The following is a 24,694-nucleotide window of genomic DNA, read 5'->3' as shown; positions in this document are numbered from 1 at the left end:
GTCCGGCCGCCGCCAGCGAGGAAGATGCCACCCCCGCGCCGACGTCCTGGCCGCCGCGTCCTTTTCCTCCTCCTGGCCCTGCTGCTGCCCTCACCGCCCCCAGCCCGCGCCCCAGCGCCCCCGGGCCCCGCCGCCGCCCTGCTCCAGGCTCTCTGGCTGCCTAACGTGCACCGGGGCGCCCCCACGCCCCGGCCCGTACCTCCAGTCATGTGGCGCCTCTTCCGCCACCGGGACCCCCAGGAGGCCAGGGTGGGCCCGCGGCGGACGCCCCAGGGGACCACCCTGAGACCGTGCCACGTGGAGGAGCTGGGGGTCGCCGGAAACATCGTGCGCCACATCCCGGACCGCGGTGAGTGGGGCCTGCGCTGGGGGCGTGTGTCGGGGAGGCTGAGACCCCGCTGTGCGCCCCGCCACGAGCCTCCAGGGCCGCGTGGGGGAAGCCAGAGCAGCTCTGAATGTCCCCGCCCGCCCGTCCCGTCCAGCCCACGAGCAGCCTGGACCTCCGCACTCCATTGGCTCGTCCCCGTGGGCACCTGCGGAGACCGGTTGGAGTGGTCCCAAGGCCAGGCTCCCTTGCACCGGGCAAGGCCCCCAGCTTGCAGCTGAAGCCCTGCCCCCATTCTCCCCTCCTTTCCCCCGCTGTTTCACACCATTTGATGCCTTTCCTGCAGATACCACCTCTCCAGCCAGCATCGCTTCCCCACGGCCCCCAGGCATCTGTTCATCTCTCGCCCTGCCTAGGTCCGGCGGGCAGGCCGCCCTGCACCAGGCCGGGCCTCCTCTTACTTGCAAACGATGCCCTGCCCCCACTCCCATACTCCCCGCCCCCCGCGCGCCACTTCACACCATTTGACGCCTTCTAACAGTTGGCGCCCCCAGCCCCAGGCGCTCACCTTTCCCGGTCTGCAACAGAAACCCCCTCGCGGGCAGGCCAGGCGGGGCGCGGGGACGCGACGCGAGCCCAGCCCTCTCACTGCCTCCCCAGGTGCGCCCACCCGGCCCCCGGAGCCCGCACGGGCCGCGGGGCAGTGCCCTGAGTGGACCGTCGTCTTCGACCTGTCGGCTGTGGAACCCGCAGAGCGCCCGAGCCGAGCCCGCCTGGAGCTGCGCTTTGCGGCGGCGGAGGTGCCGGCCGGCTGGGAGCTGAGCATAACGCAGGCGGCAGAGGGCGAGGGCGCCGGGCCGGTGCTGCTCCGTCAGGCGGTGCCCACCCTGGGAACGCCAGTGCGAGCTGAGCTGCTGGGCGCCGCCTGGCCCCGCAACGCGTCGGCGCCGCGCAGCCTCCGCCTGGCGCTTGCCCTGCGCCCCCGGGTCCCCGCTGCCTGCGCGCACCTGGCCGAGGCCTCGCTGCTGCTGGTAACCCTCGACCCGCGCCTGTGCCACCCACTGGCCCGGCTGCGGCGTGAAGCCGAGCCCGCCGTGGGCGGCAGCCCCGGGGGTACGTGTCGCACGAGGCGGCTCTACGTGAGCTTCCGCGAGGTGGGTTGGCACCGCTGGGTCATCGCGCCGCGTGGCTTCCTGGCCAACTACTGCCAGGGCCAGTGCGCGCTGCCCGCCACGCTGTCGGGCCCCGGCGGGACGCCCCCGCTCAACCACGCCGTGCTGCGCGCACTCATGCACGCGGCTGCCCCCGGCGCCGGCGGCCTGCCCTGCTGCGTGCCCGCGCGCCTGTCGCCCATCTCCGTGCTCTTCTTCGACAACAGCGACAACGTGGTACTGCGGCATTACGAGGACATGGTGGTGGACGAGTGTGGCTGCCGCTGACGGAGCCAGACGGGGGCCCAAACAATAAACACTGCGTGGTCCGTTCCCCTGTCTCCAGTCTGGTCGCCTGGGGGTGGGAAAGGAAGCAGCCGCCTCCATCAGCACCCACTGCCAGGGTGGTGGGACAGTGACCCTCAGTGACGCCACCTGCCCAGGTCTCCCAGGGCTGAGGTCCTGGGGATCCCTTTCTCCAGGGAGCCCAACAGCTGAGCTCCCCAAAGAGCCTGGGAGCTAGCCGTCCACAGCAGGCCCGGGTACCGCCGGCTGTAGGGGCCGAGGTCACCCCCGCCCCCAGTCCAGGCCATGCAGATCTGGCCATTCTCCGCTTTGCCGTCAGGTGACCCCAAGGCTCCCAACCAGCCAGGCCCCAGACCAGTGCTCTGCCACCTCCCTGCAGTTCACCTGCCCCGGTGGGAACACAAGAGCTGTTTATTAAGATTTTATTGGTGACAATAGAGCTGAAAACAAATCGACCAAAAATCAAAAGTTACATTGCCTCGGTACAGATGCTCCATCTGGAAAACAGTAACTGCTGCTGTGAAGCGGGGAACAAAGCAAACAGCGTGCGGCAGAGGCAAAGCGTTCCAGGGAACAGAACGGGACGGGGGTGGGCGCAGGTGCTGCCCGCGGGGTGTGTCGCACAAGGGGTCAGCGGAAACCTATCCAAACTCTATGCCTCTACGTGGCCTATCAAAAGAAGGGGGAAACCGAAAGCCCTACAGCAATGGTAATAAATAAGAGGCCTTGCCAGAAGGAAGGTGGCCTGTGTGTCCCTGCGTGTCCCCGTCTCCCAAGTACGAGCTGGAATCTGGAGGCTTTGATAAGGACCAGTGTCAGCCTCACAGGGACGGGGAAGCTTGGGGGGGGGGGGGTGTCAGGGTCACCAGGGCCTGGGTAGGCAGGGGACAGTCCCCAAATAGGCGGTTGTCAGGGAGACTACTACCCCACCGTGATGTGCAAGGAGCTGGGGGTGGCTCTCCCAGGTACAATAACCTCTGAGTCGTGGCCCAGACCCCACCAGACACAAACCCCCTCGACCAGCTGACGTGACAAGCTGCTCCAAGCCCCTTCGGCGTAGAACCAACTTATTTCTGAAACTTACTCCTTTTCCCAAAAAAAGCAGAAATCACCCCACCGCATCACAGCTGTACCCACAGGTAGACGGTCTCCCAACTTGGAGGGTGGGGTCAAGAACAAGGTAGGTGGGGCACCTGGCGTGTCCAACGAGCCACAGGGACTGGGTGCCTCCCTGGGGATGGGTCCTCTTGGCTGCTGTCTTCCACCAAATCCTCAGGAAGGACCCTGGGGAAGAAGCCTCTGGCCGGGGAATAGCCACCTGCCCACCCTCTGGCCTCACAGCCAGTCCTGCCCGAGGCCCATCCTGGGGTGGGGGGGGGGCATGAATCCGCCTCGTGTGGGAAGCGCTTCGCTTCTCAGAGTCCAGCGGAGACCGTGGGGCTGCCTGGCCCGGGACGAGACCGTGCTCTCTCACCGCCCTGACGTGCAGGGAGAAGCCGCTGGAAGCTAAAACTGAAAACAAAAATCCTCCTCTCGATCCCGTCACAGGTGTTGATCCTAATCTTGAGATGTGTTGGCTTGTTTAAACTTCGTTTCTGGAAGCTTCTCGCATCTCCCAGGTCCACCACTAAGATTTGAGAGACAAACTCAGGAAAGTATACTTTTCAGTAGTCCTTTGAAAGAATCTTTAAAAAACAAACAGAAAAACCCCAAACCGTGTTTTCTTTAAATGAAACCCTCTTAGAACACAGGCAGCATGCCCAGGGCAGTTTCAGAGCTGGCGGGGACAGAACCCACACCTCCTCGGGGCTCTCCCGGCACGGCTGCCCCGGCAAGGAGCCTGCTCGGCACAGAAATGTGAAGTTTTTCCTGCTAAAACGTAGTCCCCTTTCAATAAAAGAGAAACAGAAAGAAAAGAACAGAGGAAAGGGCTACTCTGAGACGAGGGTCTTCTTCCCTCCGCCCTGGTCGCAGACCCAGGTGTGGACGCGGCGAGCGCTGGGCCTCCTTGGCGAGCGGGGCTGGCAGGGCTCGCTGGCGGGCGGTCCTCCGAGGCCGCCCGCCTCCCGCTCTCCCTTCTCCTTCTCCTCGCCGCCGCGGGCCAGCAGTGGGCGCTCGCTCTGTCTCGGGCTCCTCTCTCCCTCGGGTGCTCCTCTCCCTCTCCTGTTGCTCACAGTGGTGCTTCAGTTTTAGCAGTGGAAAACAGGTATCCATTTATTTTTATTTTTTATTACCCAGAATAAGATGCTGATGGACTAAGCCACATAGCTTAGCTCTTCCGCTGCCACCTGCAGGGAGGGAGGAGGGCAAGGGGCCATCAGAGCAGCTTGGCCACCCGAAGGTGCAGGGCTCCTCCCCCCACTGACTGTGTGCCTGTGAAATGGGACCTCGGAGGCTAGCCGGTGCCCAGACTAGTGTCTCCCCACCCAAAGAGAAGGAGGGCCCTTCTGCCAGAGGCACTACCACCCCACTCACCCAGCACACACACAGGCAGGGGACCTGGGCCCGGCTCACCCAGCTCTGGTCATGCCACATTCAGGGGAAACGGCACCCCAAAACCCCACGTGCAGAGGTGCCCCGCGTAGCTGGGGCCAGGACTCCCACATCCACCCCTTCCTCACGAAGTCCCAGGACTCTCTCAGGAAAGGCCCGCCGTGCAGGGAGGTGTTCGTGACGCTCCTACCCCCTGCCACCGCGAGCAGATGCACAGGGGGCCACAGTGACAGGCCACAGGACAAGCTGGCCTCTTGGGGACTTGAGACCCCTACCACACGTTTCCCTGATTTCCCATCAGGTCCAGATCCCGATAAAGACCTCCTGCAGGGGTCGGCTTGCCTTCTAGTACTGGGACAGCCCTGTCACTCCGCCGTGCTGGTATGCCCGCTCCCCTTGGTACGTGGAGTCTTGCGACAGCGCCACATCAATCTGTGACTTAAACTCATCGCCAAGGTAACTGTCCTGAAAAACAAAGTCGGGGAGATAAGCAGCCACTTGGAGGATGTGCTCACATCCTTCCAGCCTCGAGAACCTGCCCCAGAGAAGGCTCTGGAAAACCCAGTTCTGAAGCCTAAAGTGGCAGGAGACCCACACTGGTCACCTCACCATCGGACACAGGTCACCCCAGGCCATCTGCCTACGAGCGCATGGGGAATGTACGGCTTTAGACCCCCTGTCTCCCTGCTGAGGGGGGACCGACGTAGGAGGCCACGCGGAGCCCCACTCAGGTCTTCAGGGCTGAGTGTGTGGGGTCAGCACAGGCGGAGGGCGCCCCCAGCCGTCCTGCCCGCCCTGCCGCCACTCACCTGGGACAGCTCGGGCTGGGAGAGGCCAGGCTGGCTCATCTGGGAGGGCTGGCTCATGGAGATGTAGCCCTGGGTCAGGGCGCCCTGGGAGAACGGCTGCGACGCCACGTCCTGGCTGGCCTGGCTGTTGGGAAGATTCGTCTGGCTGGGTCCAGGGAGCCCAAAGCGGTTCTTCTGGCGCCCCCCACGACCAGTCTTGCCTTTTGGGGTACCCCGGCCTGAAAGACAGCAGTCCAGGGTTCCTTGAAGGAGATCTGCACCCAACCGACAAGCCCAACTGCTCGAAGCCCAGATGTGAACAAACTCCAACACCAGTGTGCTTTTTCCGACGTGCTGCCGCCCGGCGCTCACCTGCGGCTGGCCCGTTTGCTTGTCCAAAATACCCTGGCGGTGGCATGGGGGGCATGACCAGGTTGAAGGGGATGGGAATGTTCATGGCAGCCACGTGGCTGGGGCCTGCACTGATCATGCCGATCTGGTCGTGGGTCTGGAAGTACATGTTTGAGGGCCGGCCTGCAAGACACAAGGTGGACGGCAGGCGTCACCGCCATATCCGCTGAGCCTGCCTGCCCCACGAATGGCAGCTGGAACGGCTGGAACGTCACTCTCGTCCTGCCGCTGCTCTGTCACAGAGTTTCTCGGTGCAGCCCAACAGCGAAGCCACCAGAGTGATACAGATCTCACAACTCGACCCCCACTTGTGACAGCCTCCCTGGGTCTGGCTTCCGGGAACAAGGCTTTTCTCCCAGGGGATTTGGAGAATCCCTGGCCTACAAGCATCCAAAAGATTGAAGCTACGTTGCATTTCCAACTGAAAAAAAAAAAATGTTCTTCGTAGGGAAAATTTTATACTCACATTACCCACACCCCCCTGCCACCATTACCACCAAAAGCAAGAAAACACCTGAGTGGACAGACCAAGGCATCCCACTGGAAATGAAGGCCCCCAGGCACCCCCCGGGCTATGCATATCCCAATCCGCACAGAGCTGCCCCAGGGGCTGGGAAGTCAGAGGGGCCAAGGCACGACAGCACAGCCTTCTGGTCTGCCCCCAAGGGCCAAGCGCCTTCGCTGAGCCCATGGTGAGCTCAAGGCTGAAAGACGGGCCCAGAGCACCCTACACAGCAACTCACTGGGTGTGGCAACGAGATGTGTCACTTGAGCCCAACAACCTGGAGAATACCGGGCAAGCAAGGAAAGGGGGCCTGCCCGCTTCACACGTGAGAGGAACTGCTGGGGGGCACCTGGCCCAGGATGGCCGGTGAGCCCACAGGGGACGAAGCTCAGTGTACAATGTGGGCGTGTGGCACCACGCACCTGGGTGAGCCAGTCACCCTCTGTAGAGGCTGGTGCGGGGCACGGTCCCAGGAGGCAGGGACCTAGGGGGATGAATGGGAACCATCCGGACACTGGCTCAGGCAAGAGGAAGTGTTGCACACCGCAGCGGGAAGGCTCAGCCTCGGGACAGAGACCCCACACAGAACAGCGGTCTGAGAGAGCAAGCGGAAATGGGCAGCCGGTGAAACCGGAACCGAGACTGTGGGCGGCCTGGAGGAGCTGCAGGGGTGGCCTTCCCACTGAGTGGGCGAGCAAAGGGCAGGGTGGGCAGGGAGCACCAAGGCCTGGGGCCCAGGAGCAAACAGGCAGAGCTACAGGATTTGCTTGCAAACCGCCACAAGCAGAGCTGTGATAGTTAAAAAAATTTGTATTTAGACACTGACAAAGGCCAATTCTTTGATTTTAGACAAGGGAGGGTGAGAAGGAACTCTGTCAGGCAGGTTTCTGTGGACAGAGGCTTGGGAGGTCACCCCAGGAGTGACAGGGCTGAAAGCTGCAGGCGTGGGAATGACCAACACCCACAGGGCCGGTGTGGTCCCCCACAGAGCAGACTCACCCTGGCTACTCCGATCATAGACTGATCCTGGGATAATGGCCTCCCGAGCATCATACATGGCTGTTGTCATGAAGCGGGCTCCCTGCAAAGGGTTCAGATAGGTGAGGAATTTATCACCTCGACACAAGAACTCTCTCAAGATCTGAGAGCCTGGCCACCTTCAAGGCCACACCTAGGCTGACCCTGAGGCTTGCTGACTGGTGGGCTCTGGGTCTCGCCCGCCCCTCCTCCACGGACCTGGCCTTTGATGCTGAACGGTTCTGGTCTTCGGGCTTCACCTCACGCAGCACCACAGCTCCTAGGTCCCCCAGAGCACCCTGGTTCACAGGGTTTCCTAACTGCCTATGTCAAACTCCCAGGGCCACCCATGACTTCACATCCCAAAAGGCCAAGTCGAAAAGCTTGGAGACGTGGGACGGGGGAGCTCTGTGACCACAGGCCAGCACGACCACTCCTGTACACACGGACACACGTGCCTGCCCTCAGCTCCTGTCCGCCGTCGCCCACTGCCACGTGCCGGGAACGCAAGCCTGGCCCTGTGCTCCTCCACGCCTCCCTGGCCGCCGCTGCTCACCGGGTTGATGGTGTTGACCAGCTTCCTGGGCTTGCTGAACTGCATGAGGCTCTCCCGCAGGTTGTTCAGGGGCCCCTCCACCAGCACCTTCTGCTCCTTGTAGTAGTTCAGCAGATGGTTCCAGAGCGGCTGCTTGGACAGGGCCTTTGGGTTGCCCACAATAATGACCCCATACCTGCAAGGTGTGGGCACAAAACCACGGTGTTTGGGTGGGGCTCTGCATGGTGAGCGGACCACCACGTAACGCAACGAAGCAAGACTGAACAAAAACTCAAAATCCATATCCAAGGGGACAGGCCGCTCTCCTGGCACCCCATCTACCTCCCCGCCCAGACGCCTGGCCTGCCTATGACAGCGCCCACCACGAGCACCGGGAACAGACGGACACACCACGGGTCACCGTGACCTGGCACTGGAGCCCACCACACAAGCTGCCCACAGCTCACTGGGAGTATCTGCAGACAATTTCCGAGGAGCCCAGACATCAAAACTCCTCCATGAGCAGAGGAGCTCAGACGAGTCTCCTTGTTCGCGGCCACAGGTAGGCCTCCTGGGAGGTCAGCCGCAGTCCCAGCAGGCTCCGTGGCCTCAGGAACCCCAACAGACCAGGGCACAGACCTCAACGACCAAGCCAGGGACTGGCTTCTCTGGTGGACGCTCACCCCACCCAGCTGTCTCAGGACCCCCTTGCCCCAGTTTTGGCCACCAAACAAGACAGCACCCTGAGCGGGGGAGGGTCAGATAACCACCGCCATGTCCTGACGGGGGAAGGAAGCAAAGTGTGAAGCAAGCCGACTTCCGGCTGGTATGGGAGCAGCTGCGGTCTGGTTTCACTCAAGGGTGACAAAAGGCCACCTTATTCTCTGGGTCCCCTCTGCTATCATCGTTATTTCAAAAAACAATACATTCTAGGGCCAAAAAGGTAAACAAGACCAAAAGGTAAGTTTTGGGATTAAATGTCTCAGCAGGGACACAATCGGCACTAGTGGGTTTTGATCTCAGGTCAAAAGGGCCTAGATGACCCTTCCCACGAAACTGAGGCCACAGAAACCCACCAGGACATGAAACAAAGGCATCTCATGGGGAGGCATTCTTTCTGAACCGCTGCCTGGGAGTGCTCTGACCCCTGGCGCTGGCGAAGCCCGGGCCTGCCCTGTGTGCAGCCCAAGGTTCAGCTGCGGTGCCAGAAGAACCGGACACAGAGGCGAACCAGGCAGGGAGCAGCTCTCGGGCGGACCCTCCCAGCTCCAGACTCTAAGGGAAAAGTCCCTCCGAAGAACTCCCACGGCAGGAGGGGAGGCACCTGCTACCAGCAAGGCACAATGGGACGCAGTCCTCCATACCTCGCTCTGGTCAGGGCCACATTAAGCCGTCTGGGGTCGTTTAAAAATCCGATGCCTTGGTGCTCGTTAGCTCGCACACAGGAAAGGATGATGAAGTCCTTCTCTCGCCCCTGGAATGCATCTACGCTGGCGATCTCCACCTCCTACAAGGGACACATGGTCACAGTCAGCCAGCTGGCTGCGGGAACGGTGTTGAGATGACTGTCCAATCCCACCAAGCAGCCTGGGACCTGAAGCCTGCAGAGCCCCCGGCGCCAGCCACCTGCTCGCTGCCCCTCTGGCTGGACCTGCTTCCACTGGGCCTTCACGGTCCCCAGCCCCACTCTCCTGGCCTTCCTGTGCTTCTGTTGTCTTTTTAACCGTGGCACTCTGTTTCCCAATAATAAAAGCACACGTGCTTGCCACAGAAGACCTCAGACTGTGCCCAAGTTAACAAAACAGAGACCACCTGTCACTATCGCTCAGTTGCTACTTTGCATCTGGCTCATTTCCGTGGAGAGAAAGAGTTACATTGTCCTGCACCCTTCAGCACACACAGCCTGGACGTGTCATCCAGGCCGCAATACAGATGCGGACGGCATTTTCATGACTACGTAACATCCGCTGTAAGGCTGGCACGTACTCGCACCGTACGGTTCAACTTGGAATTATTTTTCGGTTTTGCCCTGAAAACTATCCTGAGAAGAACCTGAAGGAACACGTGCCCTCCCAGAACGGTGCCGGGTCACAGGCCGCTGGCCAGGTGGTCAGGTCAAGGCGGGGGTCCCGGTGGGCCGCGCACCTGGTAGAGCTTGGTGTGCAGGGAGCCGCTGAACTGCATGTACTGCACCAGGTAGGAGCGCTGGCCCTCGTACGGGGTGATGATGCCGATCTGGTCAGGCTTGGCGCCCGCCTTCAGCAACTTCGTGGTGATCTTCTCCACATTGGCAGCCTCCGTCCTAAGAAAACCCGCCTTTCAGTTCCTGGGTTGCCCCCGCAGGCCAGAGACCCAGGCTGGAGGCTGTGGGAGGTGCGGGGCCGGCTCCCCCTCCGGGGCAGCCCTGAGACGGCCTTGCCCGCCGCGCCCACAGCCGGGCTCCCCGTCGTTTACCGAGGGAGTCACGGGGGATGGGAGAGGCTCCCACGCGGGCTTAGCAGTATCTGCTCGGTACAAGCACGCACACTGAAGACGCGAGGCGGACATGCGCTGTTGGTTCCCAGGTGCACAGAGAATGAGGACGAGGAGGGCGAGTCTCTGCTTACCTGTTCAGGTAGGAGGTGCCTGAGCTGGCGATCTCCTCTTGGCCCTGGGTCACGTAGAAGAACATCGGCTTATCAGGTTGGGGCCACTGGAAGTCAAATCCCTTCTTCACTCGGTCCGCTGTCACCGGGGAGGGAAAAGAGGCAAGACTTCCCATTAGAGAAAAAAGCCACAGCCCATCTCGACTGAGTGCAGATGGAGCAACGCAGAGACCATGCCATCACAGGCAGAGGCCCGTGCTAGAGCAGTCAGCAGCGGGCTTTGGCCAAGAGACCCTCGTCAACGAGGCCGAGGCCGCCAGAGCGGGTCCATGGCCCCAAAATGCCCCGGATGAAGTGAAGCTGTGCGTACCGACACCCCGCTGAGTGTGCACAAGGCTGGCTCGCTCACCGAACATTCTCTCACCGGATGGCACTTTCTGTGGCCTGTTTAAGAAATCTCTGCCTACCCCAGGGTCACAAAGATATTCTGTTTTCTTCTAGAAGCTTTACTGCAGTGCCTTAAAGGACCCGTAAGTCTCTCCAACTGGCTTTTGTGGATGACACTATTGAGTCAATCTCATCCTGTCACAAAACAAAGCCTATGGACGGTGGGTCTGCCTCTGATCCTACCTTGGGCACCGTGCCCACACTGTCCTGGCAACTGCAGGTCTACAGTACCTCGGGACATCTGGTCGTGTGAGCCACCCCCTCCACTGGGCTCTTCATGCTCATCTTGGCTCTTCTGGGCCCTGTGCGCTTCCTTATAATTTAAAAAATTAGCTCATCCATTCACACGCCCCACTAACCCCTTTGGGAATTTTGGAGCTGCATCGAATCAACAGACCAGCAGGAGAAAAACGGCATTTTTGCATCAAAACAGCTTAACATCAATGACCCACTTTACGTCAAGCTGAGAAAGAGACCACGTCCATCTCCATCCTTCTAGCAAGGACACTAGCCAACTGGTTAGCTCAGTAGCACATTAGCCCAGGGGCCTGCTAACAAACGTTTGACCACTGGGGGTGGTGGGGGCGGGGCTGGTCTGTAACACCCACCAAGTTCTGTAGTGCAAATGCTTTTTTTTTTTTTTTAAAGATTTTATTTATTTGACAGAGAGAGAGAGACAGCCAGCGAGAGAGGGAACACAAACAGGGGGAGTGGGAGAGGAAGAAGCAGGTTCCCAGTGGAGCAGGGAGCCCGACATGGGGCTGGAGCCCGATGTGGGGCTCAATCCCAGGACTCCGAGATCACGCTCTGAGCCGAAGGCAGACGCTTAACGACTGAGCCACCCAGGCGCCCCTGTGGTGCAAATGCTCCTCCCACAGCTAATGTCAGGCCACCCCAAGACTGGGTCCGGGTGTGTGCTAGCACTGCCTTGGCCAGGAGCCACCTCAGGGCTCAAGGGGGCCCCTGGGAGCTGGTCGGGTTGTGTCCTGGGTTCAGATACTAATTATGCAGGTATGTTCACTTAGAGAAGACTCACCAAGCTAAACACTTAGGATCTGGGCACTTATTTCCACTTCAGTGAAGAATTAAAAAAAATGTACTCTGGGTGCCTAGGTGGCACAATTAAGCGTCCGCTCAGGTTGGGCTCTCAGGGTGGTGAGATCAAGCCCCACATTGGGCTCTGCGCTCAGCACAGAACCTGCTTCAGAGTCTCTCTTCCCTCTCCCTGCCCCTCCTGCTCTGCGTGCGCGCGCACTCTAAAATAAGTAAATCTTTGAATGAAAAAATACATGTATACGTATGTACTTCCTGGGTGCTGACCATGCGCCGGGCGCAGAGACACGGCAGGGAGCCGCCACCATGACCACCCCCTGTCCCCCAGAGCCGCCGCCAGGGAGGCAGACAGAGCAGGGCCAGTAAGGGTCAGAATCGGTGCTAAGCGGGGGCTTTCCCAACTTAGCCAAGCTCCTTGTGGCCTGGCCTTTCCTACCCTTGCACCCAACGGACCAGCAACGTTCTAAGCGTCACAGGGATGCTATCACAGTGCCATCAAATCCCAGGACTGCCGGCCCCGTGGCTACACGGCCGGGCCAGGCGCGCACTCAGCCTGTCTCCCCTGGACGGCGGGCTGCACAAGGCCGGCATGGCAGGCTGCTGGCATTAACCAGACATTAAGAATGCCAGTCTCAGGACCCCTTATATACCCGAAAAAGTTGAGGAATCCAAGCAGCTACCGTTTCCGTAGTTTCTATCTACTGACATTTACTGTATTTTAAAACCTAGAAACAAAGTATTCATGAATTCCTTTCAAAATAAACATATCAGCAAAAACATTTTTTTTTTTAAAACGAAAAATAGTATTTTCCACTAAAATATGTAGCTCTTGAGGTTCTGCAACTCAGTTCGCGATGTGGCTGACTCTGCTTCTGTGCTCAGTCTCCCGTCAGCCCTTGCAGTAGGACAAGCAGGCCTCGCAGATGCACGTAGTTGGAAAAGGGAAGAGTGTTTTCTAACTTTCCCGTTGTACAACCGTGGGATTCTGCCTGGTTCCAGACCAAAGCTGGACAGGAGGTGACCCTGCAGGTTGGTGATGATGGCTTTTCTCCTCTACCCTGCCCTTGGGATGGCCTCTGATTTTGTAACACGTCAGAATGAGAAGTACTTGCTCACCAAGTCAAGCAGAGCTCCCAAAGACTCACACGCTTCACAGACATTTGTCACCACCACAGTTCTCATCAGAAAAGCCACTCGGTATTGGAAAGACTTGGTCAGCCCAGATTAGGGACATGAGGTTTCCAAAATTCTGATTTTCATTTTGAATCCTCAGGTTTTACCACTGGAGATAAATACTGTCAACTGTTTTCCTTGAAGCCACAGCCTGACTCACTCTGATCACTTCTGGGAAAGCACCTGCTGAACACCCCAGTCTGAATGACAGACCACACTGTGTCCCTGAGTCCTTTTGAAAGCACCTACCACGCCTACCAAGTGTCTTAGGAGAACTCCCTACCTCGTCACGCACAGGGTCATACAGATGTGCACTAAGGGGTCAGTAAAGTGAGTACTCTTCACTGCCGCATTCAGGGTCTTGCCTGCGGCAAGCATGTGACGGTGACAACACGTGGCAGTCTGGCGGCACTGTCCCCACTCAGGCTGAAGCAGCAGCCAGCCCTCCAGGGTTGCTTCTGCACCCTCAGCATGAGCGTCCGTGTGGCGCCACGCGATGCCTCAGTGTTACTAGGAGAATAGTTCTGACCTCGGTCCTGTGAAGCCCCAGGGCCCGCGTTTAGAGAAGAACAGGGTAAGGAGTGGGAGAACAGTCAGCTCTGCCACCTCCTGTTCCGTCCGCTGTGTGATACGCCCCCAGTGTGAATTCTCATGTAGTGACTCCGCATTCTACAAGCACAAGCTCCCCCTTGCCCACACGCCAAGATGTCCCACACTCCAGAGCGGACACTCCATCCACAGACCACTGTACGTCTCTGAGGTGCCCCCCGCGCAAAAGTGATCACCACGTAAGGCCGCTTAGGCCGTGACAACAGGTCTCAACACCCCGGGCCGTTCCCTCCAGGCCCCCCACACTGGGCCGAGCACTACCTGCAGTAACGCCGTTCTGGAGAGAGCCCTCGTAGAAAATGTTGGACGGGAAGGCGCTGAGTGCAGGATGCATCCGATACTGGACCTGCAGGCGGATGGGACGGATGCCCAGCACCACCAGGCGCTCGAAGAGCGACTGAGAGAGTCCAGCTTTGGCTGCTTTCTTGCACATCACCACAGGGCCCAGCTGGCAGTGGTCACCCACGAGGATGAGCTGTGGTGAGAGGCGCACACAGGTGAGGAGCTCAAGTATGAAACAGCACAGACATCCGCTCGCAGGGCACGAAGGGGCCCTGGTGCTATGAGACCACCCAGCCCTGGGAACTCCGGCAGTGAGAGCTGACCAGCGCAGGAAGCCGCCCACCACGTACACATGTCCGGCTCTCCTGAACAAGTTCACGTCCTGCCACTTCTCTTACGAAAGACCTACATTAGTATGGTAATGGTTGTCATAAAAGCAAAAATCCTCTTCCGATTTCTTTTGGTTGTCAAAAATAGGTACTAACGTCGACCTTTTGTAAAAGCAAAGTGGTGTAATATGAACTTTCAGAAAGTAGGGATATTCTTCGCTTTATCCCATTTTGGCTTATGAGAGGTTTCAAAGCAGCGTTTGACTTTTGGATAGCGGGGGAAACCTATATATAAACACACAGACTTGCACTCAGGACCCACAAGCGGTGCTCTGTGGGGCACCCATCCTTCCGAGAACCCCTTGATGAGCCCGCTGGGCATCCCTCCACGCTGCCGGGCCATCACACGGCATTACAGAACACTATCAGAAACAAGCCGCCAGCACTGAGAAGGACACGGAACTGAACGCAGAGAATACACACTGGTTTTCGAACCGGATGACAGCAAATGGCCCACCTGCTTGGCGCCAAGGACCACAGGGACCATGCACTCTGGTTCAGTGGCCTGGGTGCTCTCGTCAATTAAAATGGAGCGGAACTGCATCTTGGCGAGCCTTGGGTCCCCTGCACCCACACACGTGCAGCAGATGACATCTGCGTTCTGGAGACGAGAGCAGGCAAGGCATCAGGGAACCTGCATGATACATGCTACCAGGCCCCAAAGGGCAGCCGGGACAGGACAGGACACAGGTTCACACCCTCCCCAACACCTACGGAAAGAGGCCGCTGTCCCACCTGGACAGTATCTACGTCCAGGCTGTAGTGGCACTATCTTTTGAGATCCTAAGTGATCGTGCTTCGTCACAAAAACCTCTCAGCACGGATGTGGTTCTGTGTCTCAAGACAGCCTCTGAGAGGCAGTGCTGAGCTGGGGAAACGCTGGTTGGTTTGTTATAAAAGAGCAGGAGTGTGTCCCAGACCCACCTCCAGGCCAAGACGTGCAACCACTGAGAAGGCAAATATGGGAGGTATCGAAGTTCTTTCTCAAAAGCAAAATAAATCGATGTAAAGGCACCGTCGTACACTCTACACACTGAAACAGGCCCCACAGCCAAACGGAATAAAAGGGCCCAGAGGTTAAGAGCTCACCATGAGCAGCTCCCTCTCGGCGGTGCGCTTCAGGGCCCGGTACCGCTTCTCATCAGCAGAGGACAGCTCCCCCGTCTCGTCCTTCAGCTGCTGCAGCTTCTGCAGCTCCGGCATGCTGGAAGCACGGTGACACGTCAGCAGGCACGGGAGCCAGCTGTCGCCAGGGACCATACACCGGAGACGCGCCGCGCTCGAGGCAGGCTACCCAACACCCACCTATCCATGTTCCTGATCTGGTTGTGCAGGGCCAGGAAGGACACTGGGGAGTCAATGGCCTCGCGGCTCTTGGCGCAGAGCCGCACGACTTTTAGCCCAGTCTGGTGGATCTTCTCAGTCAGCTGATCCACAGCTATGTTACTCGGAGCACAGACGAGCACAGGCCTTCAATACAAGGTGAACAAACGTCTCAGAGCTCAGCCGGAGGAAATTCAGGAAATGCTAACTGCCAGGACTGCTGTTCTGAATCCTAGGCAGTGGAGCTCCCCACTCGTGAACTAAGACTAAAGCCAGGAGTGAACAAAGCTGAAGGAGCTAAAATCCAACTGGTCTGGAGCCTCCTGTTCCCAGCTGGTTTTCACACCTCTCACGTGCGGCAACGCCACTAATGGAATCCCGCATCCTCGCCCTGCTGTCTGCACCGTGGAGACCGTCAGAACTCCGCGCTGCGCACAGGGCCACCAGCCAGGCCGCGCTGCCCCACCGCGGCCTCTACCAGAGCCGTAGGCTCACTTGTTAAAAGCAACCAGAGACCAGATCTCATACAAACAACATACAACACAGTGTGCCAGGTAACAGGCGCCCCCAGGCGTCCTGGCAGACAGGTCTCTCCCTTCCCACCCCAGGCCGTGCCGAGCCCTACCCATTGCCCTGCCGAGCGAGGTGGTAGACGATGGTGGCAGAGGTCACCGTCTTCCCCGTGCCTGGTGGTCCCTGGATCAGACTCAGCGGTCTCTGCAGCACAGTCTTGACGGCGTACACCTTCGGAGAACGGGCAGTCGTTAGGCTGCAGCCGGCCCCGGGGAGTGGGGGGCCACCCACCCAAGCAGGCTCCGCCGGCCAGGCCCCTTCCAGCCCCCAGAGTGGGTGAGAACCTGAGAATGGTTGAGGTCGGGGAGCCCCTGTGCCGTGAAGCGTTTCGGCAGCTGGCACTTGATGATCACATCCTCCACCTCGTGCCCGAGCAGCTTGTGGTAGATGTAGCCTGAGACAGAGGTCTCATCCACGGCAAACGTCTTCAGCGCGCTCTGCATCCTGGAAGGGAAGCTCGGGGTCAGCGGCACATGCGACCACGGAGCGCTGCGCAGCCCGGCCCTCGCAGATGGGCTCCATCGTCCAGACGCCAGAGGCAGCAGCTGCAACCCCAACGAGGCCCCGCGAGGCAGACACGGTGGCGCCCACGGGGGCGAGGTGGACGTACCTATCAAACGAGGTTGACTTCCACACGAAATCCACCTGGAAGTTATGAGTCACCTCCACGGGCGCACCCACACTGCTCCGAAGCTCAATGGCGATCTCATCGCCATAATCTGTGCCGCCGAGTTAAGTGTCATCGCTGTCAAAAGCTGGGTTTACCTTTCTGAGGAGCCTTCATTTGGTTACGGAGGAAAAAGGCCCACCTCTGCGCCAAACACAGAAAACTCCGCCCGCCCGGCCCGCGCTCAGGACAGACGTTACCAGCTCCTGCACCCTCCCTGTGAGCGTCCGGCCAGCACCCAGCATGGGGGGCCGCGGTCCGGCGGGGGTTCTGACCGAGCCTCCGGAGCCATGGGGCACAGAGCGGGGAGCACCCCAGCCTCGGCTGGGCAGCTCTTTGATCCGTCTGATACACATGGCGCACCCTCAGAGTACAACTGAGGAAAGGGCTCAGTGGCACACACCACTCAGAGGCCACCCCCAGCCGTGGCCGGCCACGCCGCCCTTTCCTCCACCTGTGGCGATCCCCACACAGCGCCTGTGCTCAGGACGAGCTCACCCGTCTTCACACAAAGGATACTATCAGGGACCTTGATGACGTGGCCGATCCCTTTCCACAGGGGTGCCAGATCCCCTTTGTACCTCAGGCATATCTCATCCCCCTGCATGAGCCGCATGTCTTACAGAGAAAAGACAGCAAGAAAGTTAGCGTTTTCAACACGTGCCGAGGCTGCCACCAAGAAGAGTTCAAATTAAGGGACACTTTACAAGGGTGAAACTAGGAATTTTATGCTACTTATGGTCACAAATATTTTAAAACTTAAAATCACCTCTTAACCAAATTATGACTAAATCCTCATTACCAGAGTCAGTCTTGGGCAAAGTGAAGTAGGCGATTCTCTTCTTGTTAAGGCCCAGGTCCCACCTGACCGTGATGTTATCTTGAGTCTGAGCACATGAAAAATAAGAGCCCTGTTAGCCTGAGACACAGACACGGGCCTGGACTCCTCGTGTCTGGGTTTCCACAGCTGGGTGCCCTACGGCGACCTTACGAGCCATGACATCAGGGTGCCGTGCGCAGCACCCAACAGCCTGCAACACCAACAAGGGCACATCCGGGAGAGAAGTCATTAGGACCCCCAGAACCCGCTCAAGATGACCAGGAGACCCCCACACAACGTCTGCTCTCGGAGGCGGCTTCTCTGTGACCCACGGAGGGAGAAGAAAGCTGGCGGCCGATCCTCAGAGCTCCCGCTTCCTCTCCGTGTTCTTCGCCAGACCAGTACAAGGAGTGCCCTCGGCGTGCCACGGGCTCCTTGGCTCTGACTCTTGTAGCTGTGGGGCAAAGGCCACGACCCCGACTGTGAGGGATTTGTGTTGGATTTTAAATCAGAAAACACTCAGGCCGGTGTTTAGCTCTGAGCGACCAGGCATCTGCCCAAGGGTCACTCCCTTGCCTGCCCTCAATCCACCGTTCCGTCTCCGGGCCCTGCGCCTCGGCCCACGTCAGCGTCCGCAGTTTGCAGAGGAAACCGCCCTCCCCAGACCTTAGGAGAGACGCTGTGTTAACACGACCGACACCCTCCTGCACACACATCACCTGGGACTCTTTCAGTTTCTTATCGTAGTCGGCCTCCAGCTTGACCAGAGGGCCAAATATGTTCTGGTACTGGTAGGCGTCCTCGTACCGCAGGAGGACATGCTGCGGCTCCTCATCCACGCCCGGCTTCTCCAGGTCCTCCAAAGTGGCAGAAGGATTTTCCTAGAAGACAAGCACCGCGCCTGTTCTTCCCCATTTTCGCCTACATACGGAAGAACTACACGCAGGCTCACTAGTCACTAGAAGAAAAGGCCTACCCACCACCCCTCAGAACGAGGCGATGTCGGCCTGTCACACCGAGGGCACCGGTGGTCAGCTGTGTCCACCCCACGAGGGGAGTCCTCATATGGGCAAGTGTACGTGGCACACGGAGGTGGACACCGGCCCGGGTCCTTGCTTACCCTTCAGCTGTTGCCCCCACCCTCCCCTGCCCAGGGCTACACCAACAGGGTGAGTACCGGCGATGACACCCCAGGTACACAACCTGACACGCCTATACCATCAAAGGGCTCCATTCCCCAACAAACGCCTAGCCCCGGAACTGGGAAACAGAGTACCTCTTTCGGGCTGCCAGAAAGACCGCTAGTTCTCTGGTGGTGTAAACAGAAGGGGAGGCCCTTCTTTCCCCCACCAGCCCCCCAATTTCCTCCTGACCCTGTGCTGCACCTATAGGGGTGACAGACTCTGCCCCTCAGGGACACAGCGGTATCTGGGCTGTGCGGCTATGAACAGGAAGCGTGAAAGAGTTCTGGCCGTCTGAAAATTGAAGCACAAAGGTACCCTGCTACGTGACACTTGAGAAATATTCTGACTTGCATTCAAAGTGAAAATACATTCACATTTAAGATTTTGGATTATACGGGCCCCTAATTAAAATTTATAGCCCAATTACTAAAACTTTATCATAAAAGCTGAATTACCAGAACCAGAGAAGGGCTTCCCTGGAGAACTGGGGTCTGTCAGGCAGGGCAGGCACCCCACCACCCAACCTGGAAACCCCTCCCCTTCACTCATCCAGCTGCAGTGGGCCCTGCCTCTCTTGACCTTTGTGACCAAGACCCCTTTTCCCCTGAACATTCACCCCTGGCCTGATGTCACCTTGGCTCTGACACGTCACAGGCCCAACGAGGTCTTCCAGCACCCTCACAGTTCTGTCTCCCCAGGCCCGGCTCCTCCTGCCATGTGCACCCACAGCTGTCCATGGCCAGTTCTGGTCTCCCTCCTTCCCACCACTCACCCTCACCCCCTCTCTCTCCCTCTCCCTCTGCAACAAGAGAAAAACTCCAACAACCGGAGCTGTGCTTTCCCAGAGGCCTGGCAGGAGATGCCTGTGGGATTCCACCAAAGGGCCATTCCAGGTAGAGACTGCAGTCTCTCCCTCGAATTCCTTCCAGAATCTCCTGTTCGGAAGACAGTCCCAGCAGCTCTCCCTGGACAAGAACCGTGCTGGGGCAGATCTGCACTCTCAGCAGGCCCTCACCTTCCAGAGCTCCTCCAGCTTGTTGATCTGCTGGGCAGTGATCTGCCGGGCCCGCAGCTGCTCCTGCTCAGAAGGGATCTTGACCAGCCAAGAGAGGAAGCAGCGGTCCTGGATCAGGGGCTGCCACTGGGAGCTGTCCCAGTTGATGTCCTTGAGGCTGCTCTGACTGGCGCAGGGCTGCCTACAGAAACACCAAGGGCAGGGAGAGCCCAGGTGAGGATGACCTCCGCCCACAAGGCTCATCTTTCATCTCAAAGTGACATTCCCTACATTTTACTATGTGATCATATTACCTTTAAATTGTTAGCAATACACTGCCTCTCCCCATGCACTTGAGCTCTGAACTCTTAAAACTCCTAACACTGTTTTTACAGAATTCTTTTTACGATTTAACCAGAACACACCCCAAAAGAGTTACTCAGCATTCCCAGTTCTCTAACTAGCCCCAGCCCCCAAATATCCTCATACCTCTCTAGAAGGAGGCCCACTGGGGCTGAATGCCCCCGCCCCCTCTGAATGGGGGCCCCGCCCTCACCTGCACAGCAGCACCACTACTGAGTCAGCCTTGGCAGGGATGAAGCCGAGGAGGAAGACATTGCGGCAGCCACAGTTGTAACACTCCAGAACTGTCTCCCCCAGGGGCCCATCCTTGTGCAGAGTCACCTCTTTGCATTTTGCCCTCACGAGGTGATTTACAATGTGGCTGAAACCAGGAAATGATAAATAGTTAACACCCAAAGTTTGGCTTTTCACCACTTCCAATTTTTGAGCCCCCCGTTAAAAGTTCCGGTACCGTTCACAGTCCATTAGCAGGGGCGGTCACACCTCATCCATCTGGCATCCCAGGGGACAAGCCCGCCCCTGAACTGGCTCCCCACTGAGCGCAAAAATCAATCCGACTTGAACAGTCTTTAAGGAAAACTTTCCTAACTCGTTTCACATAGTTCCTGCTTCTTTTTTTTAGTTCCTGCTTTTTGAAATCCTACGAACGGGGCCTGAATGAACCTATCGCTGGGGCCAAGGCTGCTGTCCCGGAGAGGCAAGACGCCTGCCCCCTTCCACCGCTCCTCTCCTCTTGCTGAGGCTTCTCGGCGGCGGCTGCTGCTGCTTTCGAAGTTGCTTCTCCGGGCCCCTGTGCCTGCTTCCAGGAGCAACAGCCCCTCCTAATTTGCTGCAGGCCAGGAAACTTGATAACCAAATGTATTAGAAACCTGAGGACAGTAAAAAATATTAGGCAGTGGGGCTCAGGGCTACTCTCAGGAAGCGGAGGACCGACTCTGAACTGTCTGAAACCCCGCTGTCTCGGCTCTTTCCTTGCCGCGCGGCCAGGATTCTGCTGTCCCTCCCATTTCCGGGACATAGCTCACCTACACACAGGGCTGGCGAACTCCGCCTCAAGACAAGCCAGCCTTGTGTGGGGTCCACGGGTGGTGCATGGCTCTGCCTTAGGCTCTCCCAGCTACCTGCGGCCGGCCGTGCTGCCGGTTTGTCAGACGCCGAGCACGCCTGCTGGGCTTCCAGCCTGCCTGGCTGCCGCCCGTCCTCCCCTCGGGGAAACCCCTTCTGTTGCAAACTTCAGCTCAGAAGCCACATTCTAACCCTCTATGGCCCATTCTAACCCACGAAGCCAGTCAGGTTATCTAACCAGCTGTCACCACTCTCTGCACCCAGAAAGCGCCCACTCTTCTGAAGGTGTCACAACTGGGCATTTGACCAGGCTCTGACTTCCTCTTGTCTTTTCTACACCCACCTCACCCCATTATATTGGAAGCTCCCTGAAGGCAAGTGGCTGCCCCACCATTTTTACCATCTGGCCTCATGCAAACACTTTGCTAGCTGATGGAGTCTGTTTTCTCTTAGAGGCCTTTCACTCACTTCCCTGATCTTGGCTCTGCTGACCGGAAGCTGGGGTTGCCAGCTAAGAAGTTTTATTTAATTGCTTTTCCTGCAGGAGAGGAACTAATGCAAACATAGTAATGCTGAACTTACCCAGAACATTCTGAAAATGGGACATGTATCTGGTTACCCTAAAGATGCTTTTCCTTTCAAATCTTTAGAATTAGACACCAGCCTACTTTCTTGCCTCACCCGGAATCCCACAGTTCACACTGCTAACTCTAAGATGACACGAGCTCTGACCACTGTGTCCTCAGCAGCACGAGACGGTGAGGCCTGGCCTGCAGCTGTGGAAGACACCGGAAGGGTGGGGGCTCTGTGCAAATAAACCTGCCTATGGGGTTTTGTCACTGTTGAAACACGAACCCCAGAAGATGCTGCTTTCTTGCTGGTGGCCTGGAGCCCTGTCCCACAAGACTCTGCTCTGCTTCCCTATGACAGTGGCGTGAGCTGTCACATGCCACCGCAGCTCTGGAGGAGCCACCAGGACTGGATCCTCCCCTGGAATCCAAACACCAGCACAAAACTGGTCTCACCCCAAACACAAAACACAAAACAAGAGACCCAGTCACAGCTGCTGCTGATCAACAGCAGGAAGGGAAGCCCAGAGACGACGGTCAAGTGAACTTAATTTAATCCGATGATTCAGGATCTGGCCCGTATTAGCCTCAGGACTGCTCCGATGAGCTAAGGCCAGAGGGAGCCTTCTCAGGAAGCAGCTCCCATGGATGCCCATTACTGTCTTGGGAACATCCTCCCCAGGCACCCAGTAATGAAGATGAATGGGCGTGCCAGGAGCTCATCTTGCAGAAAAATATAAATAAAAACTGGGAACGAGAATTAAGCCAACCCTACTTGCATAATAAAAAGAACCACAGAGAATAAATCAAGGGTAAATACATTAAGGCATTCACACACCACCATCTGTTTCAAGTTAAACCAGTCACAGAGGAGGGAAAAAACCAGGTTTGTTAGCGTGATTTTATATTGTGCTTTTGCTTCAACATTTCCATAATTTACATACAAATCTGAGCACAGCACTGATTAAAGACACATGGGAGGTCCGATTATCTACCTGCCAGAAGTATTTCCACGCCCGTTACAGAACCACTTCTTGCTGGTGTTACAGTAAACCACGCAAGCAGGATCGTGTATTCCGCAGTAACTAAAAAAAGTCAAAACATCAACAGTTAAAGCTGGAAGGTCTCTCTCTGGTTTTAATTTGGCAGGATGTAAAATTCTTTCCTCTTACAACATTTTTAAATTTTTCATTAAACACATACTCAAACCCAATGATCCCACTAGCGAAATCCAATCAGTTAACTGCAGAGGCTTCCCGACTCTGCAAATGCAGGGAAGGGGTACAGGGTGCTGGGGGAGCTCCCGAGAAAGGCCCTAGGCAACAGCAAAGCCCCTGCCATGTGGGGGATGAGAGCTGTGGAAGGTGCCAGGGGAACCCAACAACAGAGGCCTGACGCCCCAAAGCAACCCCTAGCCACCCCACTTTGGCCTTAAGTTTCAGGAACTGTGACTTATAAGCAGGGAAATCAGCATCCCTGGCTCTGGGCACACAAAGTTAAGCTGTGACCACGCTGTGTTCACAAGCGCTCCACTCTCCGGCAGAGGGCGCCATGCTCCCGGGAACGCTCAGCTCAGCCCCAGCAGCAGAGGGTCTCCAGGTGCACGCTGCAGCCTGAGCTCAAGCTTGCAAGAAGCACCTCAAGAGAGCCCCCAGCCTCTTTCTTCTGAAAATCAACACATCAAACACAAAAACCAAGTCGCCACAGAGTTCTGTATGTGTATGAAGCCAAGCCTCGGTCTCAAACTAGAACGTGCTCCAGCCAAGAACCTTCCCCCCCAACACCCCCCACCCCCCACCACAGGGACAGCTGGGCAGGTGAGGGGGTGTGTAAACTTTAAGCACCTGCAGCTTTACCAGAACCACTTCACCGGCAAATGTGCAGATAACAGGAACACTAACACATATGTAAAAACATTTGTAAACGAGAAAAGAGCCAAAATAAAGTTAAAAACAAAAAGCCAAAATAAAGTTAAACAAAACAAAACAAAAGGTCTCCCCCACAGAGCAAGGAAAGAAGCAGCACTCTGTCCTGTGGTGGGCACAGACTTCGGAGGGGCAGTGTGCCCAAGAGGCCGGCAAGACAGTGTCATGGCCCAGGCCCAAAGTGGCCCTGACCGGCCAGGTGCCCTGAACAAGATCAATTCATCTCTTCTGGTTTCAATTTTCTTGTGTACATGTAACAAAAAATTAAGAAGTCCAATCTTACGGGTCCAAATACAAGGGACAGGTCCTGCTGTGGATGAGAATTCCAAATGTGGTCAACAAGCAGTTCTATCCACTGACTATTCAATTCCAATTTTGGGGGAATTTTGAACACATCAGAGAGGCAGATATTTAAAAGTATCTTACAATTATCTCTTTGTAAAAGAAATCTTAGCTGCTGTTTACCCTCTTAAACCCAAGTGCTCACCAAATGTGAGTTCGTTTTGAATGAGTGAGTGGGACAGGTAGCGGGAACCACCAGGACCTGAGAGGAGGCAGAGAAGGGAAGCCTCTTCCCTACCCTCTGGGTGAATCAGCGGTATCAGAGGGGGCTGGTCCCATCCTCCTGCCCCGTAACAAGGACTATGTATACACTGGCCCGAAGAACGTTCTTATTTTGTAATACCAAACGTCACAGTCCACCATCTCAGATGGGCTTCTCAAGCCAGCAAACCCACTCAGAATACAAGAGCTCCGGGAAGTGAGTCTGCGCCTCTGCCCTCGGCACTTACCTGCAGGCATGTACAGGGAGATCCTTCGTGTAATAGGTATCTTCCTCATCTTCTTCGAAGTTCAACTCAGCCAACAACTGGCTGGTCTTGGCCACGCCGTCATCCACGGCCCCGTTCTGCAGGATGCCCTCCGGCCCACCGACCTAGAGCAGAGGAGCGGCGTCACCACGCAAGGCTGCAGCTCTCCGGCCTTAGACCGGGCCCACGGCTTCTCCCCGCACAAGCAGCCACGGCAACCCTGCCGTGAAGCACTGGCCTGCCCTCCACTTTGAGAGAGTTCAGCTTCTTCTGACTGGACTTTTCACACTCTCCACCTCCTGGCCAAAAACAGGGCGCTGGTGGCCTACGTCA

General features: G+C 57.4%; 2 protein-coding genes across 3 annotated transcripts in view; one reads left to right on the top strand and one right to left on the bottom strand.

Moving 5' to 3' along the window:
• Positions 1-10: 10 nt before the first annotated feature.
• Positions 11-1,812, top strand: GDF1 (growth differentiation factor 1). Its single transcript, XM_026500566.4, has 2 exons — positions 11-349; positions 986-1,812. The coding sequence occupies exons 1-2, from the start codon at positions 25-27 to the stop codon at positions 1,762-1,764; spliced, it is 1,104 nt and encodes a 367-aa protein (XP_026356351.1). The 5' UTR covers positions 11-24; the 3' UTR covers positions 1,765-1,812.
• Positions 1,813-2,190: 378 nt separating this feature from the next.
• The window catches only part of UPF1 (UPF1 RNA helicase and ATPase), a 36,358-nt gene continuing 13,854 nt past the window's right edge, over positions 2,191-24,694 (bottom strand). Inside the window, exons 2-24 of one of the 2 annotated variants that reach the window (XM_026500564.4) lie at positions 24,344-24,486; positions 22,623-22,712; positions 20,187-20,354; positions 19,652-19,832; positions 18,172-18,333; positions 17,402-17,519; positions 17,152-17,250; positions 16,576-16,684; positions 16,250-16,409; positions 16,018-16,136; positions 15,375-15,539; positions 15,159-15,273; positions 14,527-14,670; positions 13,660-13,873; positions 10,138-10,255; positions 9,677-9,833; positions 8,896-9,038; positions 7,553-7,727; positions 6,979-7,060; positions 5,436-5,597; positions 5,085-5,302; positions 4,618-4,740; positions 2,191-4,070 (exon numbers count right to left, since the gene is read on the bottom strand). In XM_026500564.4, the coding sequence (XP_026356349.1) occupies positions 4,621-4,740; positions 5,085-5,302; positions 5,436-5,597; positions 6,979-7,060; positions 7,553-7,727; positions 8,896-9,038; positions 9,677-9,833; positions 10,138-10,255; positions 13,660-13,873; positions 14,527-14,670; positions 15,159-15,273; positions 15,375-15,539; positions 16,018-16,136; positions 16,250-16,409; positions 16,576-16,684; positions 17,152-17,250; positions 17,402-17,519; positions 18,172-18,333; positions 19,652-19,832; positions 20,187-20,354; positions 22,623-22,712; positions 24,344-24,486 (3,162 nt within the window). In that variant the 3' untranslated portion in view covers positions 2,191-4,070; positions 4,618-4,620. The remainder of the gene's footprint in view (positions 4,071-4,617; positions 4,741-5,084; positions 5,303-5,435; positions 5,598-6,978; positions 7,061-7,552; positions 7,728-8,895; positions 9,039-9,676; positions 9,834-10,137; positions 10,256-13,659; positions 13,874-14,526; positions 14,671-15,158; positions 15,274-15,374; positions 15,540-16,017; positions 16,137-16,249; positions 16,410-16,575; positions 16,685-17,151; positions 17,251-17,401; positions 17,520-18,171; positions 18,334-19,651; positions 19,833-20,186; positions 20,355-22,622; positions 22,713-24,343; positions 24,487-24,694) is intronic. The other variant, XM_026500565.4, reaches the window with a different exon arrangement.

Source organism: Ursus arctos, unplaced genomic scaffold (genome assembly GCF_023065955.2).
Source record: "Ursus arctos isolate Adak ecotype North America unplaced genomic scaffold, UrsArc2.0 scaffold_14, whole genome shotgun sequence".
NCBI lineage: Eukaryota > Metazoa > Chordata > Mammalia > Carnivora > Ursidae > Ursus > Ursus arctos.
Note: the sequence above shows the minus strand (reverse complement) of the source record. Positions and strands in the feature narration are given on the sequence as shown.

What these genes read in the sequence shown, in the direction of transcription:
- GDF1 (XM_026500566.4), top strand. Translation starts at nt 25, where the DNA reads ATGCCACCCCCGCGCCGACGTCCTGGCCGCCGCGTCCTTTTCCTCCTC. An exon ending in GCGCCACATCCCGGACCGCG is followed by an intron (nt 350 to 985) that starts GTGAGTGGGGCC and finishes CTGCCTCCCCAG; the next exon opens with GTGCGCCCACCCGGCCCCCG.